At 37.8% G+C, this 27,513-nt stretch overlaps 1 protein-coding gene across 1 annotated transcript in view; it reads left to right on the plus strand.

Annotated features, from left to right (window-relative positions):
• Positions 1-27,412, plus strand: part of ATP7A (ATPase copper transporting alpha) — a 130,870-nt gene extending 103,458 nt beyond the window's left edge. Inside the window, exons 15-23 of the mRNA XM_027535043.1 lie at positions 5,194-5,388; positions 9,354-9,536; positions 11,244-11,460; positions 16,227-16,373; positions 17,158-17,300; positions 18,819-19,022; positions 19,539-19,656; positions 21,691-21,793; positions 22,174-27,412. Of these exons, the coding sequence (XP_027390844.1) occupies positions 5,194-5,388; positions 9,354-9,536; positions 11,244-11,460; positions 16,227-16,373; positions 17,158-17,300; positions 18,819-19,022; positions 19,539-19,656; positions 21,691-21,793; positions 22,174-22,450 (1,587 nt within the window). The 3' untranslated portion in view covers positions 22,451-27,412. The remainder of the gene's footprint in view (positions 1-5,193; positions 5,389-9,353; positions 9,537-11,243; positions 11,461-16,226; positions 16,374-17,157; positions 17,301-18,818; positions 19,023-19,538; positions 19,657-21,690; positions 21,794-22,173) is intronic.
• The last annotated feature ends 101 nt before the right edge of the window (positions 27,413-27,513 follow it).

The raw sequence follows: 27,513 nt of genomic DNA on the forward strand, positions 1-27,513 counted from the left end.
TGGCAACCCGCTCCAGTATTCTTGCCTGGAAAATCCTCTAGACACAGGAGCCTGGTGGGCTACAGTCAATGGGGTCGCAAGAGTCGGATACAACTTAGTGACTAAACCAACACCAAATGTATTTCTTTAGAGATAAAGATATTTCATACTTAATAGACTACAATATAGTATACAGTATGGGCTTCCCTGGTGGCTGGGTTGGTAAAGAATCTGCCTGAAATGCAGGAGACCTGAGTTTGATCCCTGGATAAGGAAGATCCCCTGGAGAAGGGAATGGCAACCCACTACAATATTCTTGCCTGGAGAGTCCCATGGACAGAAGAACCTGGTGAGCTACTGTCATGGGGTCGCAGAATCAGACATGACTGAGAGGCTAACACACACAGTGTATAGTATAGTATAAACATAACTTTTACCTTCTTTGAGAATTCAAAAATTCTTGTGACTCACTTTATTTTGGTGGTCCAAAACTGAACTCACAGTGTCTCTGAGGTATGCCTATAATGAGGTTATTGATATCATTATCAATAACCTCAGATAGGCAGATGATACCACCCTTATGGCAGAAAGCGAAGAACTAAAGAGCCTTTTAATGAAAGTGAAAGAAGAGAGTGTAAATAGCTGGCTTAAAACTCAACATTCAAAAAGTGAAGATCATGGCATCTGGTCCCATCACTTCGTGGCAAATAGATGGGGAAACAGTGGAAACAGTGACAGACTGTCTTTTCTTGGGCTCCAAAATCACTGCAGATGGTGATTGCACCCAAGAAATTAAAAGACCCTTGCACCTTGGAAGAAAAGCTATGACCAACCTAGGCAGCATATTAAAAAGCAGAGACATTACTTTGCCGACAAAGGTTCATCTAATCAAACTGTGGTTTTTCCAGTAGTCATGTATTTATGTGACAGTTGGACCATAAAGAAAGCTGAGTGCTGAAGAACTGGTGCTTTTTAACTGTGGTGTTGGTGAAGACTCTTGAGAGTCTCTTGGACTGCTAGGAGATCCAACCAGTCCATCCTAAAGGAAATCAGTCCTGAATATTCATTGGAAGGACTGATGCTGAAGCTCCAATACTTTGGCCACCTGATGTGAAGAACCAACTCATTAGAAAAGACCCCGATGCTGGAAAAGATTGAAGGCAGGAGGAGAAGGGGACGACAGAGGATGAGATGGTTGGATGGCATCACCGACTCAATGGACATGAATTTGAGCAAGCTCCGGGAGATGATGATGGACAGGGAAGCCTTACGTGCTGCAGTCCATGGGGTTGTAAAGTATCGGACACAACTGAGTGACTGAAATCAATCGATGCCTATACTGACCTTTCACATTTTATACATAGTCTCAATCCTAGCATGATTTTGCTTTCACAAAGGACTATGGATATATTGAGGAAAACCTTGAAATCTCAGCTATGTCAGAATCAGTGTGATCTGAGGTCAATTTAATTTCTCTTTGAGCTTCAGTTTCCTCAAGTGAAATTTTAATAATACTCATCCAACATAACTTGCAGTTGTCATAAAAGTTAAATAATATATTAGAAACTCTTTGTAATTTATTGAACTCTTTATAAATATAAGGTAATATTCAATTCAGTTCAGTTGCTCAATTGTGTCCGACTCCTTGTGACCCCGTGAATTGCAGCACACCAGGCCTCCCAGTCCATCCCCAACTCCCAGAGTTCACTCAAACTCATGTCCATCGAGTCGGTGATGCCATCCAGCCATCTCATCCTCTCTCGTCCCCTTTTCCTCCTGCCCCCAATCCCAATATTAAAGTAATATTAATGTCTGCTTCTCTCAAAGTCTATGATAGTCTCTATGGTATGGTGTTATAAAGTGGCATAGTAAACCTGGACTGTGCCTCATGTTAGAGATATAACCTTTAATTCACTTAACTTCTCTTATCTTCAGTTTTGTCATCTGTAACATAGTGATAATAATACCTAAATTTCAGGATTGGAATTAGTGTATATATTTAAGACATATATGAAAGCATAAGCTTAGATGTCTATGAAAATACCTTCCAGTTCTCTCTCTATATAACTCTTAGACCATCACTTAGTTTAAGTATTTGAGAACTTAGTAAGAATCAATTCAGTTCAGTTCAGTCGCTCAGTCGTGTCCGACTCTTTGCGACCCCATGAATTGCAGCACGCCAGGCCTCCCTGTCCATCACCAACTCTCGGAGTTCACTCACACTCATGTCCATCGAGTCAGTGATGCCATCCAGCCATCTCATCCTCTGTCATCCCCTTCTCCTCCTACCCTCAATCCCTCCCAGCATCAGAGTCTTTTCCAATGAGTCAGCTCTTTGCATGAGGTGGCCAAAGTACTGGAGTTTCAGCCTTAGCATCATTCCTTCCAAAGAAATCCCAGGGCTGATCTCCTTCAGAATGGACTGGTTGGATCTCCTTGCAGTCCAAGGGACTCTCAAGAGTCTTCTCCAACACCACAGTTCAAAAGCATCAATTCTTCAGCGCTCAGCTTTCTTCACAGTCCGACTCTCACATCCATACATAACCACTGGAAAAACCACAGCCTTGACTAGATGGCCCTTTATTGGCAAAGTAATGTCTCTGCTTTTGAATAAGCTATCTAGGTTGATCATAACTTTTCTTCCAAGGAGTAAGCGTCTTTTAATTTCATGGCTGCAGTCACCATCTGCAGTGATTTTGGAGCCCCCCAAAATGAAGTCTGACATTGTTTCCACTGTTTCCCCATCTATTTCCCATGAAGTGATGGGACCAGATGCCATGATCTTCGTTTTCTGAATGTTGAGCTGTAAGCCAACTTTTTCACTCTCCACTTTCACTTTCATCAAGAGGCTTTTTAGTTCCTCTTCACTTTCTGCCATAAGGGTGGTGTCATCTGCATATCTGAGGTTATTGATATTTCTCCCAGCAATCTTGATTCCAGCTTGTGCTTCTTCCAGCCCAGCATTTCTCATGATGTACTCTGCATAGAAGTTAAATAAGCAGGGTGACAATATACAGCCTTGACGTACTCCTTTTCCTATTTGGAACCAGTCTGTTGTTCCATGTCCAGTTCTAACTGTTGCTTCCTGACCTGCATATAGGTTTCTCAAGAGGCAGGTCAGGTGGTCTGGTATTCCCATCTCTTTCAGAATTTTCCACAGTTTATTGTGATCCACACAGTCAAAGGCTTTGGCATAGTCAATAAAGCAGAAATAGATGTTTTTCTGGGACTCTCTTGCTTTTTTGATGATCCAGCAGATGTTGGCAATTTAATCTCTGGTTCCTCTGCCTTTTTTAAAACCAGCTTGAACATCTGGAAGTTCATGGTTCATGTATTGCTGAATCTTGGCTTGGAGAATTTTGAGCATTACTTTACTAGCGTGTAAGATGAGTGTAATTGTGCAGTAGTTTGAGCATTCTTTGGCATTGCCTTTCTTTGGGATTGGACTGAAAACTGACCTTTTCCAGTCCTGTGGCCACTGCTGAGATTTCCAAATTTGCTGGTATATTGCGTGCAGCACTTTCACAGCATCATCTTTCAGGATTTGAACTAGCTCAACTGGAGTTCCATCAACTCCACTAGCTTTGTTCGTATTGATGCTTTCTAAGGCCCACTTGTCTTCACATTCCAGGATGTCTGGCTCTTGGTGAGTGATCACACCATCGTGATAATCTTGGTCGTGAAGATTTTTTTTGTATAGTTCTTCTGTGTATTCTTGCCACCTCTTGTTAATATCTTCTGCTTCTCTTAGGTCCATACCATTTCTGTCCTTTATTGAGCCCATCTTTGCATGAAATGTTCCCTTGGTATCTCTAATTTTCTTGAAGAGATCTCTAGTCTTTCCCATTCTGTTGTTTTCCTCTATTTCTTCTTTGCATTGATCGCTGAAGAAGGCTTTCTTATCTCTTCTTGCTATTTTTTGGAACTCTGCATTCAGATGCTTATATCTTTCCTTTTCTCCTTTGCTTTTTGTTTCTCTTCTTTTCACAGCTATTTGTAAGGCCTCCCCAGACAGCCATTTTGCTTTTTTGCATTTCTTTTCCATGGGGATGGTCTTGATCCCTGTCTCCTGTACAGTGTCACAAACCTCCGAACATAGTTCATCAGGCACTCTATCTATCAGATCTAGTCCCTTAAATCTATTTCTCACTTCCACTGTATAATCATAAGGGATTTGATTTAGGTCATACAGCACTCTAAAACCATTATTACTGAGAAGATCTTTGTTGTGTTTTTTCTTTTAAAAATGCCATGCTATATATACATTGTTTCATAGTGTTTGTCCCTTCAATTAAAGAACTGGTAGAATCAGAACATCTATTCCATCATGTGATCATTACTATAATATTAAAATGTTTCTTGCAATGATTCATATTGGTTAAATTGGAGAAGGCAATGGCAACCCACTCCAGTATTCTTGCCTGAAGAATCCCATGGACTGTAGCCTATCAGGCTCCTCTGTCCATGGGGTCGCAAAGGTTGGACATGACTTAGTGATGAAACCACCACCCATTGCTTAAATGCTCACTAAACAAGAGGATTGCTGAGAAGTATTTTGGAATGTGTTTCCTTCAGGAATTTTTCTCATGAGTTCAGAGGGTCTTAGGAGATTTCTCATAATACTATCAATCATTTTTACTCATGGAAGCACATACTCAATGTCAATAAGAGCTATACTACCAGATATACTCATTAATATTGCTTTGTCCAAAAGAATTTTATTGAGATGTAATTAAGAAACCTTTGCAAACTGAGTGATTTTTTCATTGTCTTCAAAGAATAGTATGAAAGACAGTTTTATGGTCTTAGTATACAGGAGGACAGAATTATTTTTGTTTTGGATCAAATTTCTTGAGAATTAGGTCTCATGTTTGCAGCTATTTCTGAAAGTGCCTAGTAAAAAACTTATTCTCAATATGGGGAGTGGAGAAGCTTACTTTTCTTGTTTTTTATATTCATTCCATAGTGTGTAACTCTGAAATCAGCAAAATTGAAATCTTGAATTTTAGAACTGTAACTTGTTTACAGTTATGTCAATAATTTCTTATATTCATAAAAGAAAAAAAGTGTTTTCTTACTAGTAATTAAAACATGTTGGTAGCTAAGTAGGATTATGTGTTACTCCAGAGTTGTGGTTTTATTTAGAGTTATGCTTTGTTGTTTTTGTTTTATTCAGCTCTAAATCAGTAATCAAAATTCATGTTTCTTCTCAAGGGCTACAACAGAAGTATCTCCCGAACAGAAACAATAATACGCTTTGCTTTCCAAGCCTCTATCACAGTTCTGTGCATTGCATGCCCCTGTTCCCTGGGACTGGCCACTCCAACTGCTGTGATGGTGGGTACAGGAGTAGGTGCTCAAAATGGCATACTAATCAAAGGTGGTGAGCCATTGGAGATGGCTCATAAGGTAAGATAGTCCCTAAAACTGCGAGTTGTCTCATCCAAACTGGCAATAGCACCCCTACTGAAAAACAGATTCTTAAATTATTTCTACATTGCCCATAAGCTGAGCTTCTTCTGGTATTGTCCCGAGGGTGGAGGTAGAAAAGGTGTTATTTTGGTTCTGCTCTGAATTGGCAGAGTGTATAAGATCTCTACTCCAGACCTACTCTCTTTAGAGTATACCCTCGTGTGGAAAACCTAGAGTCCTGTCCCAACTCATTCTAGACTGGTCATTAGGGCAGGAAGATATATATCATAGATATTTGCTGAGGCAATTTGCCCAAGTCTGTCAGGCTTCTCACCTATTTGTGTGTGACTCCATGTTCGTGCTGTTTAACATTTGATAGTGCTTGCCCTTACTTTCATCTTTGCTGCCACCAGCTGACAGTTTGCAACTATGATTTCAGGAATATATAATCCTGTCCCTGATCTCTCTCATGTTAGAATTTCCGTTACAATCTCAGTCAAAGCCACTTGACTTCAACTAAAACCATGTTCCTTCTAGTATATTCTTATTATGAGGATATAAATTATATACACATGCATGTACTAAACACAGAACACAACTTAGAACAGCTTTGGAGCTTCATCTAGCCAGTGAATACAAGCTACTAATTTTTATAGTAATTTTAAATTTTGATATAATTTCAAACTTATATAAAATTTGCAAGAATAGTATAAAGAAATCTCACATACCCTTTACTGAAGATATCAGGCTCCTTTCCTAAGAACAAGGACAGTCTCTTACATAAACATAGTACAAAGATGAAAATCAACAAGCTGATACTGATAAAATACTGTGGTCTAATCTCTTGTCCATATTCCAGTTTCCTCAGTTGACTCCATAATCCTTTATAGTTATTATTTTCTTTTGTCTGGAATCATGCTTTGTATTTAGTTGTCATATCTCTTTTCAAGTAACCAGCAAATTTGGCCTTGGAGTACAGAATGAAGCAGGGCAAAGTCTAATAGAGTTTTGCCAAGAGAACGCACTGGTCATAGCAAACACCCTCTTGGAAAAACACAAGAGAAGACTCTACACATGGGCATCGCCAGAGACTCAATACTGAAGTCAGATTGATTACATTCTTTGCAGCCAAGATGGAGAAGCTCCATACAGTCAGCAAAAACAAGACTGGGAGGTGACTGTGGCATGTGACAGATCATGAACTCCTTATTGCCAAATTCAGACTTAAATTGAAGAAACTAGGGAAAACACTAGACCGTTCAGGTATGACCTAAATAAAATCCCTTATGATTTTACAACGGAAGTGACAAATAGATTCAAGGGATTAGATCTGATAGAGTACCTGAAGAACTATGGACAGAGGTTCATGACATTGCAAAGGAGGCAGTGATCAAGACCATCCCCAAGAAAAAGGCAAAATGGTTGTCTGAGGAGGCCTTACAAATAGCTGTGAAAAGAAGACAAGCGACAGGCAAAGAAAAAAAGGAAAGATATACCCATTTGAATGCAGAGTTCCAGAGAACAGCAAGGAGAGATAAGAAAGCCTTCCTCAGTGATCAGTGAAAAGAAATAGAGGAAAACAATAGAATGGGAAAGACTAAAGATCTCTTCAAGAAAATTAGAGATACCAAGGGAACATTTCATGCAAAGATGGGCACAATAAAGGACAGAAATGGTATGGACCTAACAGAAGCAGAAGATATTAAGAAGAGGTGGCAAGAATACCCAGAAGAACTATACAAAAAAGACCTTCATGACCCAGATATTCACGATGGTATGATCACTCACCTAGAGCCAGACATCTTGGAATATGAAGTCAAGTGGGCCTTAGGAAGCATCACTACAAACAAAGCTAGTGGAGGTGATGGAATTCCAGTTGAGCTATTTTAGATCCTAAAAGATGATGCTATGAAAGTGCTACACTCAATATGCTAGCGAATTTGGAAAACTCAGCAGTGGCCACAGGACTGGAAAAGGTCAGTTTTCATTCTAATCCCAAAGGCAATGCCATAGAATGCTCAAACTACTGCACAATTGCACTCATCTCACATGCTAGGAAAGTAATACTCAAAGTTCTCCAAGTCAGGCTTCAACAGTATGTGAACTGTGAACTTTCAGATATTCAAGCTGGATTTAGAAAAGGCAGAGGAACCATAGATCAAATTGCCAACACCCATTGCATCATCGAAAAAGCAAGAGAGTTGCCAAAAAAATCTACTTTTTCTTGACTGACTATGCCAAAGCCTTTGACTGTGTGGGTCACAACAAACTGTGGAAAATTCTGAAAGAGATGGGAGTACCAGAACACCTGACCTACCTCCTGAGAAATCTGTATGCAGGTCAAGAAGCAACAGTCAGAACTGGACGTGGAACAACAGACTGGTTCCAAATCAGGAAGGACTATGTCAAGGCTGTATATTGTCAGCCTGCTTATTTAACTTCTATGCAGAGTACATCGTGAGAAATGCTGGGCTGGATGAAGCACAAGCTGGAATCAAGATTTCCGGGAGAAATATCAATAACTTCAGATATACAGATGACACCACACTTTACGGCAGAAAGCGAAGAAGAACTAAAGAGCCTCTTGATGAAAGTGAAAGAGGAGAGTGCGAAAGTTGGCTTAAAACTCAACATCAGAAAACTAAAATCATGGCATCTGGTCCCATCACTTCATGGCAAATAGGTGGAGAAACAGGGGAAACAGTGACAGATTTTATTTTGGGGGGCTCCAAAATCAATGCATATGGTGACTGCAGCCATGAAATTAAAAGACGTTTGCTCCTTGGAGGAAAAGGTATGACCAACCTAGACAGCATATTAAAAAGCAGAGACATTACTTGCCAGCATAGATCCATCTAGTCAAAGCTATGGTTTTTCCAGTAGTCATGTATGGATGTGAGAATTGGACTATAAAGAAAGCTGAGCACCAAAGAATTGATGGTTTTGAACTGTGGTGTTGAGGAAGACTCTTGAGAGTCCGTTGGACTGCAAGGAGATCCAACCAGTCCATCCTCAAGGAAATCAGTCCTGAATGTTCATTGGAAGGACTGATGCTGAAGCTGAAAGTCCAATAGTTTGGCTACCTGTTGCAAAGAACTGACTCATTTGAAAATACCCTGATCCTGGGAAAGATTGAAGGTGGGAGGAGAAGGGGACGAGAGAGGATGAGATGGTTGGATGGCATCACCGACTCAATGAACATGAGTTTGAGTAAGCTCCAGGAGTAATGATGCACAGGAAGGCCTGGCGTGCTACAGTGCATGGGATCGCAAATATTTGGACACGACTGAGTGACTGAACTGAACTGAACTGATCTCTTCTCATCTTGGTTCCTCAAGCTATTCATTTCTCAAGGTTCATTGAGTGTACTGTGAGGCAACTATGTTCTCTAGTTCCAGATTATTCTTCCTTCCTACCTGATCTGAGGTTCCCTCGTTGATTTCCTGAGCTGTATTCTCTGGCCAAGCTTCTCATTTAGTCTCAATAAAGTCAAAGCAACCCAGAAGGTTTTAGCTGGTGCACACTTCAAATTAATTACTCAATTGTAATTATTTACCTACTGCCCAGATTTTTTCCCCTACAGATCTAAAATTCATTAGTATTGAAAGTCTTTTTCTTTCCCTAGAGGCACTAGAGGCATCTCTAAGTTACCTATTAACAGTCAACTCTTAACAGGTAGTTCTAGCTATTTAATACATGTTCACAGCACCCTGAACATTTGCAAGGGAGGGTTATTAGGTGTAAATAATGATATTTCTTCCCTTATTCTCCCTTCTTTTTAGTCTCCCAAAGACCATTTAGGTCCAATTAAATCAAAGTCAGTTTATTAAGAAACAAAATAGTAATGTGTTTGTCACAGTAAACCTTTTTTCTCATTTCTGGAATGCTGATACTAAGAATTATCAAGTCAAAAAAAAGAATTATCAAGTCATACAGTGCATTCTGTTTTGATTTTCTTACAGGTAAAGGTAGTGGTATTTGATAAAACTGGAACCATTACCCATGGAACCCCAGTAGTGAATCAAGTAAAGGTTCTAGTGGAAAGTAATAGAATATCACGCAATAAGATCCTGGCTATTGTGGGAACTGCTGAAAGTAACAGTGAACACCCTCTGGGAGCAGCCATAACGAAATACTGCAAGCAGGTACAATTTTTCCCTTGTTTATTCATGATTTACATATATAATTGGTATGAAACTAGAAAGACTTGTGTTTTCTCATTTTATTTTGTATGTCTTAATTTCTTCATACGGAAAAGTATAAAGATGAAAATGAAAATTAACTGTAACCCTACAGCACAGATAACCTCAGTCAACTAAGAAATAAAATAGAAATAATACATATTTATGGGAGGAAATTTTAGATAGTTCAGCATTACATAATGAAAAAGGAAAGCCTCATTCCCTGCCCCTTTCCATAATTCCTCTCTCCAAAGTTTAACAAGTATTAACCTGTTAATAGGCTTTTTGAACAACAGCTTTATTGAGATAAAATTCACATATTCTAATAGAAGTTCACCCTTGTAAAGTGTACAAGTCAATAATTTTTAGTATATTTACAAAAGTGTACATCTGTTAACCATTTTTAGTGTATATACTGACATTTGTTATTTTTAAACTTTACATTGAAAGGTGATAATACAATGACCAGTCTTTGGTATTTTTTTAAAAAATTGTATTAAGTGATTTTTTCCTTATCAGGGCACACAGATTTGCTTCATTGTTTTTAATGCCTATATTATATTCCATTGTATGATTGGCTTTTTGGCTCTTAAAACCTGAAGTTAACATCCTTGTCAGCTTTTGCAAGTTTATCTCTAATGTTTAATGCCTATCAATGTAATTGCTGGATCAAAGGATAGGAACAGTTAAATTTTGATGAATGTTGCCAATGCTTAAATGGCAAATGTTATCAACACCCACACAAAAAGGTATACCAGTTTATACTTTCACCAGAAGTTGAATGACATTTGCCCACATTTTCACTAACACTTAATTTTTTCCAATTCAGTAAGTAAAAAATATTTATTTGTTGACTGTTTACTTTGCATTGTCTTAATTGTGAATAAGGTTGAGCATCTTTCCACATGCGTATTGGTCATTTGCATTTCTTTCTATACCCTGTTTGCTTGTATCTGTTGCCTATTTTTTTCATAAGATCGTTTACCTTGTCTTATTGATTTGTATGAGTTCTTTGTAAATTATCTCACATAATTTTTCAGTTAAAATGTGGCAGTTTCACCATTGATGTTGCCATTTCTTTATTTGTTCTTTCCTTTTTACCTATTAACTATTACTGACCTGGCTTCTATACACCCAAATCAAACAATGGAGAGGACAAAGATATAAAGAGCCAGGAAACAGTGATGGTCACCAGAATTCTTTGGCTTACTAAGGACACAGAATCATACTAGAGAGGCCCTCTGGTAACTAAAGGCTCTGTTCTTTGTTACCCTTTGCCCTGTACTAAATAGAAAATCTAACTTGACAATAGAATTAAATATTTAACTTGTAATTCTCTACTGGAAAGGACAGAGAATATTGATAAACCTTCCACATTTTCTTCCCCTAAATTTGGTATAAATCTTATGGAGTGGGATTTTTTAAAAGGATTATGAGGTTCTCCTGTAACTTTGAACATTATACTCAATGCTCTGTTCCTTTGTCCTTATCAAAACCCACTGTCAAATAGGCAATGATAAGTGACAATTTTATTCTAAACATTTAGAATTAACCAGGCCTGTAGATTGTATCTAAACATTTAGAATTAACCAGCAGTAATTTTTGATCTTGCTAATGATGACCTTGGATTGTTAGAACAGCAGAGGAAATCCTTCTGTTTCTATTTGTTAGGAGCTGGATACTGAAACCTTGGGTACCTGCATAGATTTCCAGGTTGTGCCAGGCTGTGGCATTAACTGTAAAGTCACCAATATCGAAGCCTTGCTACACAAGAATAACTGGAAGATAGAGGAAAATAATATTAAAAATGCATCCCTGGTTCAAATAGATGAGAGTAATGAACAGTCATCAACTTCGTCTTCCATGATTATTGATGCTCAGTTCTCAAGTAAGCTAATTTTCTTTGTAGTACCAATTATGGGACAGTTATTAACAGGTATCTAACCTTATAAATTGAACTGTTACATAAGAAACAAAGATTGACATCATGGTTTCATTCTTGTAAATCAGTTTCACCACAGGCCTTCTAATTATTTCACTGAATTGCTGAAGAACGTTTTTCAACTTCACTCCTTGATTACAGTAGAGGGTGATAACCCCTAGCTCTAGCTGATCTTCCATCTTAGTTCAGCTGTCTTTATTTCTCACCACAGCTGCTCCAGACCTTTTGTATCTTTCACAAGCTCTTATGGCCTTCTCCCTAGTTCTCTAAGCAAATTGTCTGGCTTATTTTTCACACAAAAATTTAAGATTCTCAGACATGTGTTCTTTCAGTTTTGTTTTTTTTTTTTTTGCCCAGAATGTTTCCATTTTCAGAGAAAGAAGTATGCCTCTTCTTACCTAATGAATCCCCTCATCTTTGCTCCAGATCTCACCCTCTCTTGATTCCTCAAGGACCTCACACTCTGTTATAGTATATCCCCTTGCTTCTTTTTTTTCCAACTCTTTGTCATAGCTTCTTCTCCTAAACATAGAAACATTTCTCCCATCGAAATCACTGTATTCCCATCTAGATTTTTGTCCCATCTGTCTGTATTTTCATTAATATACAAGCTTCTAGAAGGACTAGTCTAAGCTGGCTAAATTCAATGCACAGTCTGGCATCTGTCCCATCCATACTAGTGAAACTATTTAAGTTTGTTTAGTCCCCTCTCCAGTAGTCAGTTTTCAGTCTTCATTGCTGCCTGATTTCGCTAAGGCATTTGACAATGTTGACCATTTCTTCTGTCCTAAATTTTTTTTCTCCCATGATTCCATGACCCTGCTTTCTCTAGAGTCTCCTCTCACCAATTTGGCTGTTCTTTTAAATCCTCACCTGATTGCTCTTTTCTCCTGCTCTCAAATGTTGGGTGTCCTCAGAGTTTTGGTCTTTTGTCTTTTGCTGATTTTACATATTCTCTCTGTATAATCTCATTCATGCTTATTGCTTATTCTACCATCTGTAGGGTTTCCACTGCCACTCTAAAATCCGTATCTGCAGCAACGCCACTTTACCGAGTTTCTTGTTGGTCTATCCATCTGACCAAAACCAAGATATACATACCTAAGTGTACTTGCCACCTCCCCACCCATTTGTACTTGAGTAATTTTGCTAACATTCAAACCTGATTATATCACTTTCTGACTAATACCTTTTATTGCAGTGGTTTATAACCTATTTTTGAGTCACAAACCTTTAGAGAAATGAGATAAAAGCTATTCCCACTACTCAGAAAATTTCTGTTTTGGACATCTGTATATATCCCTAAGCCCCTCCATGGAAATCTGTTAAGGATCCTGGCTTTATAGGCTCTCCATCTCTGACAGGACAAAGTCCAGTCTCTCTGTGTTTTGTTCAAGATCTATTCCCCATGATATGTCTCCTGCCTCCCTGCACCACCCATCTTGTGTTTTTCCACTGTCACGCATGTACCCTGTGTTTCATTCTTATGGAACTACTTAAAGTTTCTCTGTACATCGTGTCATTTCATGCCTGTTAGATCACTTAATTTACTATTTTCTCATCTTTGAAGACTCAGCTCACATCTCTCTTTAGTGAAGCCTTCACTGACTGACATACATAGGCAGAGATATTTGCTTTTCCTTTTTAGGCATAACTATACTTAATCTGGCACACTGCATGATAATTCTTTATCTGCCTGATTCTACTAAGTTGTGATTTCTTTATTATTTGTCTGTGAATTCATAGTATCAAGCACACTGACACATAGTGATTTCGTTCATCTGACAGGTTTTATAAACACTGTTCAAGATACTAAAGAATCAGCAATAAGCAGAATAGACAAAGACCCTATCTCATGGAGTTTACATTCCTGGTGAAAGAACACTAGACAGTGTGCAAATAAATAAGCAAGTAGAGTCTATCTGATGGATAGTGCTATGAAGAAAATGAAGAAGAGCAAGTGGTATTGGGCATACTAGGGAATGCTATTTTATATAGGCTGATCGGGGTAGGCCTTATTGAGAAGGTGCTGTTTGAGCAAAAACCTAAGGCGAGGGAGGGAGAAAGTTACGTGAATATCTGTGACAAAAGCATTCCAGTTAGGAGGAATGTTGAGTACAGAAGCCTTAAGTGTGCTTGACTAGTTTGAGGAACCCTGTGGCTAGAACAGAGTAAATGATTGGGAACTTTGTACGGACTTTGGTTTTTACTGTGAGGTGGAAAGCCGTTGGAGAGTTTTGAGCATAGGAATGACAGAATCTGACTTAATATTTTAAAAGTATTACTTGGGCTTCTCTGGTAAAAATACACTGTTTCTGTGGGTAGGGACAAGGACAGAATCAAGGGGATAAGTTAGTGGGCTGTTGCCATAATCTAGGTAAAAGATGATGGCTTGGACCAATGTAATACAGTAGAGGTTGTAAGAAGTGGGCAAATTCTGGATGTATCTTCTTTTTTTTTTTTTGACCATGCCACGTGGCTTGTGGGATCTTAGTTCCTCCACCAGGAATCAAACCTGTGCCCCTTGCAATGGAAGTCCTAACCACTGAACTGCCAGGGACTTCCCCAGGATGTATCTTGAAGGGAGAGATGACTGACATATCTTGCATATTGGAAATGGGGTATGAGAGAAACAAGCGTCAAGAATTAGGCCAAAGTTTGCAGCCTAACCAATTTAGAAGGATGGAGTTACCATTTAAACAAGATAGAGATCACAGGAGAGATAATGTTGAGGAAAAGTGATTAGGAGTTCAGTTTTTGACGTGTTAAGTTTGAGTGCTTGTTACGTATTCAAGTGGAGATGTTGTATAAATATTCTATCAAGGAAGCAGGTGGCTGTACAAGTCTGTAGACTTGGGAGTCATCCATTTATAGATCTGTGCTCACCGGTGTGGTAGCCACTAGTTTCATGTGACTATTTAAATTAATTAAAATTTAGTTTAAAACTCAGCCCTTCAGCCATACTAGTCACATTTCAGTGCTCAATAGCCTCATGTTGTTAGTGGCCACTGTATTAAACAGCAGATGTAGAACATTTCTGTCATCACAGAAAGTTCTGTTGGACAGTGCTGATATAGGTGGTCTTTAAAGTGATGAGACTGCATAAAATCTTCAAAGAGTTGGGAATTCCCTGGTGGTCCAGTGGTTAGGGGGCTTCCACAGTGGCTCAGCAGTAAAGAATCCACCTGCAATGCAGGAGATGTGGGTTCGATCCCTGGGTCAGGAAGATCTCTTAGAGGAGGGCATGGCAACCCACTCCAGTATTGCCTGGAGAATCCCATGGACGGAGGAGCCTGGTAGACTACAGTTCGTGGGGTCTCAAAGAGTTGGACATGAATGAAGCAACTGAGTATTCACACATGCCAATGATTAGGACTAGGCACTTTGACTGCCATGGGCCTGGGTTTGATCCCTGGTCAGAGAACTAAGATTCTGTAAGCCATGAGGTGAGCCCCCGCAAAAAATCAGGAAGTGAGAGTACATTGGTGGGGAAGAGGTTTAAGGATTAAGCCCTGAAACACTACAAATTAAGAGATCAGGGAGATGAAGAATGATCAGTAAAGAAAACAGAAGTGGTAGGAGATAACTCATAAGAATGTGGTGCTCTAGAAGCCAAATGAAGAAAGTATTTCAAGGAGAGAAAGTCAACTGTGTTAAATGCTAATAGAGCAAGTAAGATGAGGACTAAGAATTACCCTTTACATTTATTAAAGATCACTGGTGTACCATATGAACAATTCTTTGGCATAAGAGAGACAAAAGTTCTATTTGAACAGGTTCACAGGAGAATGGGAAGCTGATACAGACAACACTTTGTAGGAGTTTTGCTATGAACAGAAGCAAAGAAATGGGGCAGTAGCTAGAGAGATAAATGAGATCTGTTTTGTTTTCTTTTTTAAAAATAGGACTGTGTGCAGCAGAAGTAGAAAATATGATGATGCAGAAGAGAGAGGAGAGAATTGTTGGAGAGATGTTCTGAAATAGACAAAGGAGAGGGATCTATTTATGCAAGTGGAGAAGTTGGCCTTAAATGGGAGTTGGGGCTGTTTATAGTAACAGAAAATAAACTAGATCAGTATGTACAGAGGCTTAGGTAGTTGGGTATATATGGCAATGAGAGCTTCTGAAAGTTCTTTTCTGATTGCTTTTATTTTCTTCCTGAAGTAGGAAGCGCATCATCATCTGGTATGAGAATGGGAGAAAAAAAGGTATAAAATAGCCATCTAGAAGGAATGGAGAATGAATGGACTAGGGAAATACAGTAGAATTGCCAGAAAGCACTAAGGGCCCACTTAAAGTTAGTAAGATATCACTGTAGTTCTGTGTTCTTATCTAACCATTGATGGTTGTACTGATATACACTAAATATTTTTAACTTTATTCAATTGCCATGGAAGATCATAAGGAAATGTTGAATGGAAAGCATCACCAAGAAAGTAATGCTTGAACTAGCTTCTAAGGAATATGATGCAATTTGGTATTTGGAGAGGAGAGATGAGGACCTCCAGGTGGAGGCAGCAACATGTGCAAAGGCCCAGAGGCATAGAAGAGTAGAGTATGTTCCTTGAACATTTGGAAATCACTGTCATAGGCTATGTTCTACCAAAAAAACCGATGTAGTAACTGCAAGCTTAGAGAGGAAGAATGTCCCTTAAGGGTTGTTATAAATATTAAACAAGTTCACTAAATGTTTCTTCTGTACTTTCTTTCAGATGCTCTTAATGCTCAGCAGTACAAAGTTCTCATTGGCAACCGGGAGTGGATGATTAGAAATGGTCTTGCCATTAATAACAGTGTAAATGATTCCATGACTGAACATGAGAGAAGAGGTCGGACTGCTGTACTGGTAGCAGTTGATGGTAAGGTTTTCCTTAAGTACACTGTGACTCAGTGTTGTCATCTGAATTGTTTTCTGTATATTTTTGAGAGATATCTATGAACTATGAGGGTTATTCAAAAGGAGCCTGAATGCAAAATAAAAATGTCAGCAATACATAATTGTTACTGATTAATTTAAAATTCTCTTGCATTTGCCTGGCTTTCATTAAATTATTTCTTAGGGTAAGTTTGTAGCTGTGAGATTAATTAGTTAACATTTATAATCTTTGCTAAGTATGAAGGCAGTATCTTACTATGGCCTTTTTAGGTCCAGGGAAAAGCAGAAAATACCATTTACTTTCATTTTTGAAATAAAATAGCTACTGCAGTGATTTTTTCCTCCCAGTATAAAATGCCAGTTTTGAAGAAGGTATTGGGTTTCAGTTTCATTTGCCTTTAAATTAGCTGAAGTGTTTGGAGCTCTTGGCAATACTTCTCTAAAGGAAGAATGTAAGTCTTTTAGTATCCAGTAAAGTTTATTTTCATTTTCCTATTATTACCTTCATTAGTAACCCCTACCTCACTCTGAGATTTTCACAGCCAAGAATAGAGGCTTACTGTGGGGTTACTGTGGGGTTTGTGGTATTTTCACAACCAAGAATAGAGGCTTACTGTGGGGTTGTGTGGGCTTAGGGGTATTTGGAGTTAAGCTAAGCTCTGAACAACTTTGTTTAACAAAAATCATTTCTTTCTGAAATTTTAAGTCAGACTATTATTCTGCTTTCACCATATTCCAAATTCTATTTTCTGGTGCTCTTACATTAGATGAGCTGTGCGGTTTGATAGCTATTGCTGATACAGTGAAGCCTGAAGCAGAACTGGCTGTCCATATTCTGAAATCTATGGGCTTAGAAGTAGTTCTGATGACTGGAGACAACAGTAAAACAGCTAGATCTATTGCTTCTCAGGTAATGGGTTTACTTAGTAGTTGGGGTGGGAGTATGTGTTAACTTCTAAGTCTTCACATACATTTTCTTTCTTCCCTTCAGGTGCTAAAGAATTGGTACTACCTATTATTTTCATTATCCCTGAGTGGCCATACCTGGTTCCTTAAAAAAGAATTGACATACTGTCTGCGCAGGAAGGGCTTTGCACTTTTTTCTGAAACTGTTATAAGTAAAAAGCTATTTGCTTAATTCATGAGGTGCTTAGTGACATTGTACACAGTTTCTGTTGATGCTTCCTTTGAAATGTTGCTCGTAGTCTCTACCAGTGCTGCCAGCCTAAGCTAGGCTCTCATCCTCTCATGCCTAAAGTACAGCAGTAGCTCCATGCATGGCCCTCTCTAGTCCATCCTGGATACCACTGGTAGAACGAACCAGCTCTTCCGTGGCATTTTCCTGCTACTGATCCCCCACCTTTGCCTTCCCTCTAAAACTTTTCTCATGTTAGTCTTTTCTACTTTGGAATGCCTTCTCCCCTCTTCTATTGACTAATAGAAGTAATATATAAATACTGTCTTGTATAAAAAGATACAGAAGGATATAAAGTAAAAAGTTTGTCACCCTTTTCCCAAGCTTCCTGTCCAGCCCTCGCCCCTTACACTTTCTTATGTACTTATTGTTCATATACAGATGTATAGTTCTGGTATTTTCAACATAAACTGGATCATTTTTGTACAAATTGTTTAGCAGTTTACTTTCTTTCAGATAATAATATATATGCCTTGTCCATGTCCATGGAGCTTTGTCCATGTCTGAACATATAAAGTTACTTCATTCTTTCTACATCGTTGCATTGAATTCCATGGTGTGAATGTATCATAATTGGCTTAACCATTCTTCTAATAAAAAATAATAATTTATGTGCTTTTGAAAATTTTGTTGTTACAACTAAGGCAGTAATATACATCTTTGGGCATACATCTTTTATACATGTATAAGAATGTCCAAAATATAACTAGGAATGGAATTCCTTAACCAAATGACATGCACACTTTGATAGATGCTGGTACATGCCCTCCAAAATGACAGTACACATTTACACACCCACCAACAGTATCTAAGAGAGCTCATTTCCCTGTAGTCTTACTATCCCTAGATATTACTAATATTTTAAAATCTGGACATCTGGTAGGTGGAAAATGAAGGCGCCTCATCATATAAAATGATGAACCATCATTGTTATGTATATAAAATCACTATATAAAATAATAAATATTTTATATAAAATATAACAGTTATATTTTAGGCTTTGTTGTTTTTGTTATTTAGTTGTTCAGTCATGTCTGACTCTTTTTTACCCCATGGACTGTAGCCCATCAGGCTTCTCTGTCCATGAAATTTCCCAGACAAGACCAGGGGTCGAACCTGCATCTCCTGCATTGGCAGACAGATTCTTTACCACTGAACCACCAGGGAAGCCCTATATTTCATGTACTCAGTAATATTTCTTGAAATGAGTGGAGTTTGTTTTTCCTCATGTAGGTTGGCATTACTAAAGTGTTTGCTGAAGTTCTACCTTCCCACAAGGTTGCTAAGGTGAAGCAACTTCAAGAGGAGGGGAAACGGGTAGCAATGGTAGGAGATGGAATCAATGACTCCCCAGCTCTGGCGATGGCTAATGTTGGAATTGCTATTGGCACAGGCACAGATGTAGCCATTGAAGCAGCTGATGTGGTTTTAATAAGGGTAAGTCTGGTGGCCTGACCTTTCAGGAGTGTGAGACTGCTCTGCATGGTCAGAGATGATGTTGTATATTGAACACAATGACTCTGTCCTTCTAATTTCCATCCTCCTGGCCTTTGAGAAAGGGAGAATTCAGGATGGGAGTATGAGAAGTCTTAGTAATTACTTTCATACTTTCTCAATTCAGGGGAGCAAATGAGAATGACAAACTTCTAAATGAATTAAATTTAGGAATATACATAGAACACAATTATCTTCAGCAAGTACTTGCTGAAGTTATTTTAGTGGGGTTTAGTCCCTGTACCAGCATACAACCCTAAAAGTGTTTTCAGAACCCTGAGAAAAAAATTCTGAAAAACCTCTTCCAAGACTGACTCAAATTTTTAGCAGTATCTGAGATTTGAGTTAATTCACATATTTCCCTAAGATACACATCATCTTTGTCATACATGGTATCAAATACAAGTTATTAGTTAAGTTAGAATCTATTGCTAATATCATAAAAATTTCTGTTCTCAGAATGATCTTCTGGATGTAGTGGCAAGTATTGATTTATCAAGGAAGACAGTCAAGAGGATTCGGATAAATTTTGTCTTTGCTCTAATTTATAATCTGATTGGAATTCCTATAGCTGCTGGTATGTGATGGTTAACTTGTGTTGCTTTTTTCCTGAAGTCATTAGATGTCTACCATATTGGAAGTTTTAGTCTTCTTCTTACTGGTTTTGAGCCCAGTTTTGTATGTAGCCTGCTGGTATGGTGAGAGATAATATTAAAGTGAAAGTGAAAGTCACTCAGTCATGTCCAACTCTTTGCGACCCCATAGACTATACAGTCCATGGAATTCTCCAGGCCAGAATACTGGAGTGGGTAGCCTTTCCCTTCTCCAGGGGATCTTCCCAACCCAGGGATCAAACCCAAGTCTCCTGCATTGCAGGCGGATTCTTTACCAGCTGAGCCACAAGGGAAGCCCAAGAATACTGAAGTGGGTAGCCTATCCCTTCTCCAGTGGATCTTCCCCACCAAGGAATTAAACCAGGGTCTCCTGCATTGCAGGCAGATTCTTTACCAACTGAGCTATCAGGGAAAATCAGTAATTTAAATTTTCAGCATTTTCATTATGCCTTAAAATGTATTATCATTCAGACAGGTTTATTTTATTTTACCTTTTTTTCCCCTCCAACTTTGTATTTTGAAATTTTCAAACCCACAAAAATAAGGGAAAAAATGATATAATAAAATCTGTGTACCCTTCGCCTAAATTCACAGTTAATATATCTTGCCACATTGCTTCATCTCTTTCTCCATATGTACTTATTTACTTGGTCATTTATTTTTTTTTGCTGAAGAGAATAAATTTACCTTTAATCTCACTACCCAAATACAACTATTGTTGGTATTTTAGTTTGTACATATCTTTCTGATCTTTTTTACTCTGTATCAGTTTTTATCTTGTTTCATTGTTGTAATTATAACACATAGAGAATGTTCGTAATGTTTTAAGATACCAACAGTTTTTTAGGTTGGGGAGCCAGGGGTGTGTGTATGTGTGTGAGAGAGAGAGAGATTGAACAAAAGAATATGACCCCCCCAAAAAAAAGAATATGAACCTCCAAAAAGCAGGTTAGAGTTATTTAATAAGCATCTGATCATCCCTGTTACCTAGGGGCTTGGTAGGTGTTAACAATAACATGAGAAAAATAGTTATCAGACTTCCCTGGTGGTCCAGTGATTAAGAATCCTCCTGCCAATTCAGGAGACACGGGTTGAATCTTCCCTGGTCTGGGAAGATCCCAGATGCTGTGGAGCAACTAAGCCCATGAGCCATAACTACTGGAGCCCACGCTTCTCGACTACTGAAGCCATCACAGTGAGAAGCCTGCACACTGCAGTGAAGAGTAGCCCCTGCTTGTTGCAACTAGAGAAAGCCCATGTACAGCAATGAAGACCCAGCACAGCCAAAAATAAATAAAAATTAAATATTTTTTTTAAAAAGAAAGAAAAATAGTTATCACATTTTGTTCTCTCTGGTTAGAGAGCCAAAGATGAACATGAAGAACATGAGAACAATTACAAAGCTGGTTATCAACAGGGAAACACAGATACAGAGAAGACACAGTAGAACAATCAAAGTCCAGGGAGATTAATTCATGGAGCAAATTATTTTTGAAAAATTATACAAGTAATATATGGTCACTGTAGAAAAAGTACAAAAATACAGATTAGCACATAAAAAAACTACAAGTGCAGTAAATCTATCTCATCTCTATCATTTGAACAAATTTTAAAATGTCTGTCAAAACCAAGTGTAGATAAGTTTGTAGAATATGAACTCTAATACACTACTGGGGGGTTTGTGATCTGGTATAGCCACTTTGGAGAACAACTGAGAAGCATCTACCTAAAGTTGAAGGTGTGCCCATGTTATAATCCAGCTGTTTCACCTCTAGGTATGTACCCTAGGGAAGTTCTCAAACAGGGGGACATGTACAAGAATGTTCACAGCAACACTCTGTTAGTGAAAAATCGGCAACGACATAAATCTGTACCAACAGGAGGATAAATTGCTGATTAAATATTGAGGAAGGAAATGATTTGTATATATGTATTAGGAACACATTAGTAATGTGTTTAGTACTGTCTGCTCTAATTAATCCAAACTTATTTTCTAGGAGTTTTTATGCCCATTGGTTTGGTTTTGCAACCCTGGATGGGATCTGCTGCAATGGCTGCTTCATCTGTTTCAGTAGTACTTTCTTCACTCTTCCTTAAACTGTAAGTATAATGGCTTGCTCACGCTTCTCTTTTGTATTCCTTTTATCACCCACAGTCAGTCTTGCTAGGTTTTATTCTTGTATTGATTAATGATAAGCCCAAACTGTTTTTAATAATAAATATTAATTTTATGTAATTATCACCTTGTGTAGTCTATACAGAGCAACCACAAGCACTGCGGGGTGTAAAATCTAGTGCACTGGCTCTGAGAAGTAGGATTCTGATCATGTGACCTCACACAACTCCTTTTGAGCTAAATTCGTAGCAGGGGCCACCTTTATACATTTCATACTATCCAAATCTCTTTTCATTTTTGAATGTAACAAGCACCTGGTTCACATTTGATTATTTTAAACTAGTATACTTTTGCATCTTTCCAGTTACAGGAAACCAACTTATGAGAATTATGAACTACATGCCCGAAACCAAATGGGACAGAAAAGTCCTTCAGAAATAAGTGTTCATGTTGGAATAGATGATACCTCAAGAAATTCTCCTAAACTGGGTTTGCTGGACCGAATTGTTAATTACAGCAGAGCCTCCATAAATTCACTACTGTCTGATAAACGATCACTAAACAGCGTTGGTACCAGTGAACCTGACAAGCACTCACTCCTGGTCGGAGACTGCAGGGAAGATGACGACAGTGCGTTGTAACAGACCACAGAGAATGCTGCTAGATGATGTTGTCCTGCACTGACACAGTATTCATGATCACCTTAGCTTTTTAAAATATTGCAAGGCTTTATGTTGGTCTCATGCTCTCATTTTAGGGAACCTATTTGAATTGCATTTGTCTGATGGCAAAAATATCTTTTTCAGGGCATCAGCTCAGAACCTAGCTTTATTGAAAATGAAATTCCAGTATTTTTTGTTTTCACTAGCAACAGATAAGGTAGAGCAGTGAGGTTTACAAGTCCTACAGCTGAAGATGCTGAATTGCTGCTGAAGTCATAAATAATTTTTTATTTGACTAAAAGTTCAAGAAAAGATAATTAAACATTGTAAAATTTGAGTGCATAATCTTGAGATTCTTGAGCCCTTCTCCCTGCCTGCCAGATTGGGGAGCAGTGGCTTTCAAAGCACTGTATAAAACATCTAGTTTTTGAAGAAAAACAGTAGAAATTGTTTAAAAATAGACGTGCCTTATTTATTACAGGCTTTCTTCCCCTCTTATTCTCCCTGCATCTTGGTCTTTGTGGTTGCTTTCTTAGATGCCCCAGTGTGTTTACTTTTGTTATGTTCTTTCAAGTGAGCTAGTGTAGATAGCTTCTCATTGACAAAAGTAACTGACAACTTTTCCAGTACCTTCTTTGTTTCTTTGTCTTGTAGCTCAAAGACCTTAAGGGCCTATATAGTTCCCTGCTTCCCATCTTTCCACTATTAAAAAAAATAGATCAGATTCTTCCTTCAGTGACTCCTTAGCTCTGTGTAATCTTTCAGTTCATTCCTGCTGAGTTCAGCTATAAGTTCTTAGTATTGTCTGTCAGCCTTGGTTCAGAAACTTAAGATTTTGTGCCACTTCTACAATTGATTTTTTTCCCAAAGATTGACACTACCATCTTTAACATATACTGGTCATAAAGTTACCTTGTTGTTATTCTTGCTGTTCTTCAGTCACTCAGTCACATCTAACTCTATGCCACCCCATGGATTGCAGCATGCCAGATTTCACTGTCCTTCACCATCTCCCAGAGCTTGCTCAAACTCATGTCTATTAAGTCGGTGATGTCATCCAACCATCTCATCCTCTGTCGTCCTCTTCTCTTCCTGCCATGAATCTTTCCCAGCATCAGGGTCTTTTCCAGTGAGTCATTTCTTTGCATCAGATGGCCAAAGTATTGGAGCTTCAGCTTCAGCATCCATCCTTCCAATGAATATTCAGGACTGATTTCCTTTAGGATTGACTGGTTTGATCTTGCAGTCCAAGGGACTCTCAAGAGTCTTCTCAAACACCACAGTTCAAAAGCATCAATTCTTCGGTGCTTAGCCTTGTTTATGTCCAACTCTCACATCCATACGTGACTACTGGAAAAACCACAGCTTTGACTATATGGACCTTTGTTGGCAAAGTCATATCTCTGCTTTTTAATATGCTGTCTAGGTTGGTCATAGCTTTTCTTCCAAGGAACAAGCTATGGTCACAGTCTGTGACTGGAACCCAAGAAAATAAAGTCTGTCACTCTTTCCATTTATTCCCCATCTATTTGCCCTGAAGTGATAGGACTAGATGCCATGATACTCATTTTTTGAACATTGAGTTTTTTTTTTTTTTAGAAAGTTTATTTTCCATCAACCAAATTTCCATTTTGGTGGAAGTTTGTGGAAGTTCTACAAGTGTCTGGAAGAACAGCTTACGACCACTCAGTGGTGGTTCCTACCCATTCCGTGGCCTGGATGGTGGGGGCTGCAGACCAGTCTTCAGTGGAAGGCTGAGCACTCCGTTGAGTTTTAAGTCAGCTTTTTCACTGTCCACATCTAGAGGCTCTTTAGTTCCTAATCACTTTCTACCATAAGTGTGGTGTCATCTGCATATCTGAGGTTGTTGATATTTCTCCTGTCAGTCTTGATTCCAGTTGTGCTTCATCCAGCCTGGCATTTTGCATGATGTACTCTGCATATAAGTTAAACAAGCAGGGTGACAATATATAGCCTTGATATACTCCTTTCCCAACTTGGAACCAGTCTATTGTTCCTTGTCTGGTTCTAACTGTTGCTTCTTGACCTGCATACAGGTTTCACAGGAGGCAGGTGAGGTGGTCTGGTACTCCCATTTCTTTAAGAATTTTCCACGGTTTGTTGTGATCACAAAGTCAAAGGCTTTAGTGTAGTCAATGAAGCAAAAGTAGATGTTTTTCTAGAATTCCCTTGCTTTTTCTTTGATCCAATGGATATTGGCAATTTGATCTCTGAGTTCCTCTGCCTGTTCTAAATCCAGCTTGAACATCTGGAAGTTCTTGGTCCACATACTGTTGAAGCCTGGTGTGGAGAATTTTGAGCACTACTTTGCTAGCATGTGAAATGAGTGCAGTTGTGTGGTAGGTTGAACATTCTTTGGCATTACCCTTCTTTGGGATTGGAATGAAAGCCTGGATTCACTAAATCTGTCCTTTTTGGAAAGAATACAAGACATTAGCTGATATTTATAATTTAATAGATTTTAATTGTCTTATTGTTTTAGATAATCTCTCAAAATGACTTTAAAATAATGCCATTACACTAAGCTGCTTTTTCCAAAAACTATAGTAAATTGTAATACAAATTGTAATACAGAAATAAGAATTTCCCTAGATTGTGATACGTTTTAGCCAAATCTATATTTGTCTGTAGTTTAAAATATTTGCACTTGTTAGTTAGTGTGATTGGCAGATTTATAGGCTTCTCATTGGCATATAAATTTAGAAATTGCCCTGTGAGTGCCTGGGAGTTAATACATTGGTCAGAGGTATGGTACTTGTATGACTATTTAGACTAATTTGTTATCTGCAAGGTGGATTTCAGATGCAGAATATGTAAGTGAAAAAAACTCGTAAGTTCCTAAAATCTATTCCCATTGTCACATGTAAAGCTACTAACTCAATGCCTAGCACATAAGATTTATACTCAGTAAATATTAATTATTATATTAAAAATTGTTTTTACAGAGCAGAGTCAAATCATGTGGGAGTAGGGGATGGGTTTCTTCTTCCCCAACTTCCTTTTTCTCTTGTTCTTTCATACAGACTCAAAAAGTTTACAACATAATTCTATATTGACTTATTTTTTTTTTACATTGACTTTTAAGATTTGGAAAAGATCTCATTTTTATCTCATCTATCTTGAAAAGAGAACTAAAATGTGATGAAGTTGCTTTTAATCTAGAAAAGCAAACCAATTTTAATGAAATATGAATGAATTTGTATGTCTAGGCTCTTTTTAGACCAATGCCTATGCCATCTTCCATGCTTTCAATTTGAATTTTAATACTTGTTTCTTATTTCAATTCCAGTGGTCCATCATACCATAACTTGTTTCTTCTAGAAGAAATAGCTAATACAAAAAAATGTATAATAGAGACTTTTGAAAAAAGAGACAGCTTTCCCCTCATTCTCATTCCTATCTCCCTGAAGCACTTGAACATAGCCAGTTACTACGTTTATTTCATGTGTGTGTTAGAGTTGTCCATTTGGCCCCACATGCCAAGAGATGCACGTCATAGGTCAATGAGAAGAGAGCCTATATAATCTGAGAAAAATCAAGAATATAATTTAGCCTTTTGTACAGGAATAGAAAACATGCCATTTCGAAAGAATCCTGCTTTAAATATCTGTCACTATCTTTGAATTCTCTTCCACAAGTCTCTTGCAATTCTGAGCTCCCATTAGCTTCATAGAGCATATGTAGTCACCAAACAGAGAGGTGATATATGGAGGGGATCAAAAACCCTGCTTTTAGTTAGCAACTAGCTTTAGGTAATTATTTACTAATGAGAACAAACTTTATAAATGTGTGCATATGCGTCTGTGTTTACTCGTATCATACATGTATACACATGTTACCATATAGAAGGAAATGGATTTATATTTGAATTTGATATTAGAATATTTGAAGTTCGTTTTTTGTTGTTCCTTCGTCACTCTTCTGTATTCATTCAGCAACCATGCCCTCAGTCTGATGATAACAAGGATGTTTTCATATCCAGTGCTGATTCAGACTCAACTAAGGGGCATCTTTTATCTTAAATACCCAAAGATGCCTTTTAAATTTCAAAGGTTAAAACATAACTATTTAGTGTCATAGTCTAAAGAAGTATGGTTGTCAGTTGTGACAATAGAAGTGTTATTTTTCCTAGTTTAGTATCAACATTTTAGAGTATTAGATTTGATGCCTTGTGAACAAATAATTTTATACTTTGCTTTAACTTTTTAAAAGTTATTCTATTGGATGTATTCCTTGTTAAGAATACTTAAAATTGCATTGCAGACAAAATGTTTCCAAAAATTTAAATGTCCATATCTTTTATATACACAGCTTAAAAATCAAAAATGTATGCTCTTAGAGAATTTATTCTATTACTTGTGAATCTTGCTTTAAAATTATTTTCCTTAATATTTATTTTACTCTATTTTGTTATTTCCTTTGGGTGAGGCATCTGGTTACTGGTTGTTTTAATAAGAATAAAAACATTTCTGGACTCACTCCTTTTAGATTTTTTTGTTTATTTTCTATATTTTAAAAATACTGTTTTACCAAATATAAAATATTTAGATTCATGCCAAATTATTAGCTATTTTTACACTAACTTTCTGTAGTCTTTCTGAACGTTTATCTGGTATGGGTAACCAGATAAAATACAAAAGCGTGAATTCTTGTTCTTCAGTGAAAAGAGCTTCTGTAATGGCATTGATAATAAATGCCTTTTATAGCCAAAACCAGGCGTCTCAATCTTATGCTTTTAAAGAAATGTTTAATTAACCATTGTTGGTTAATACCCAAAACATCAGTGGACAATGTTGTGCAATAATCATCTTCTGTAGTCAAGATATTCAGTGGTTTGTTTTTCCATAAGCATGCAATTGATCATATTTCTGCCAAGGATGTGCCTTCAACTTTACAATTATAGTATTCTAAAAAAAAGAATTTTTTTGTCAGTGTCTGTTTTGTTATATCATCCAACTCCTCTACCAGAAGTTCCAAACTACCTTGTGGTTTTAGGTGTCTTTTTTTTTTTTTTTTAATCA

Source organism: Bos indicus x Bos taurus, chromosome X, assembly GCF_003369695.1.
Source record: "Bos indicus x Bos taurus breed Angus x Brahman F1 hybrid chromosome X, Bos_hybrid_MaternalHap_v2.0, whole genome shotgun sequence".
Lineage (NCBI taxonomy): Eukaryota > Metazoa > Chordata > Mammalia > Artiodactyla > Bovidae > Bos > Bos indicus x Bos taurus.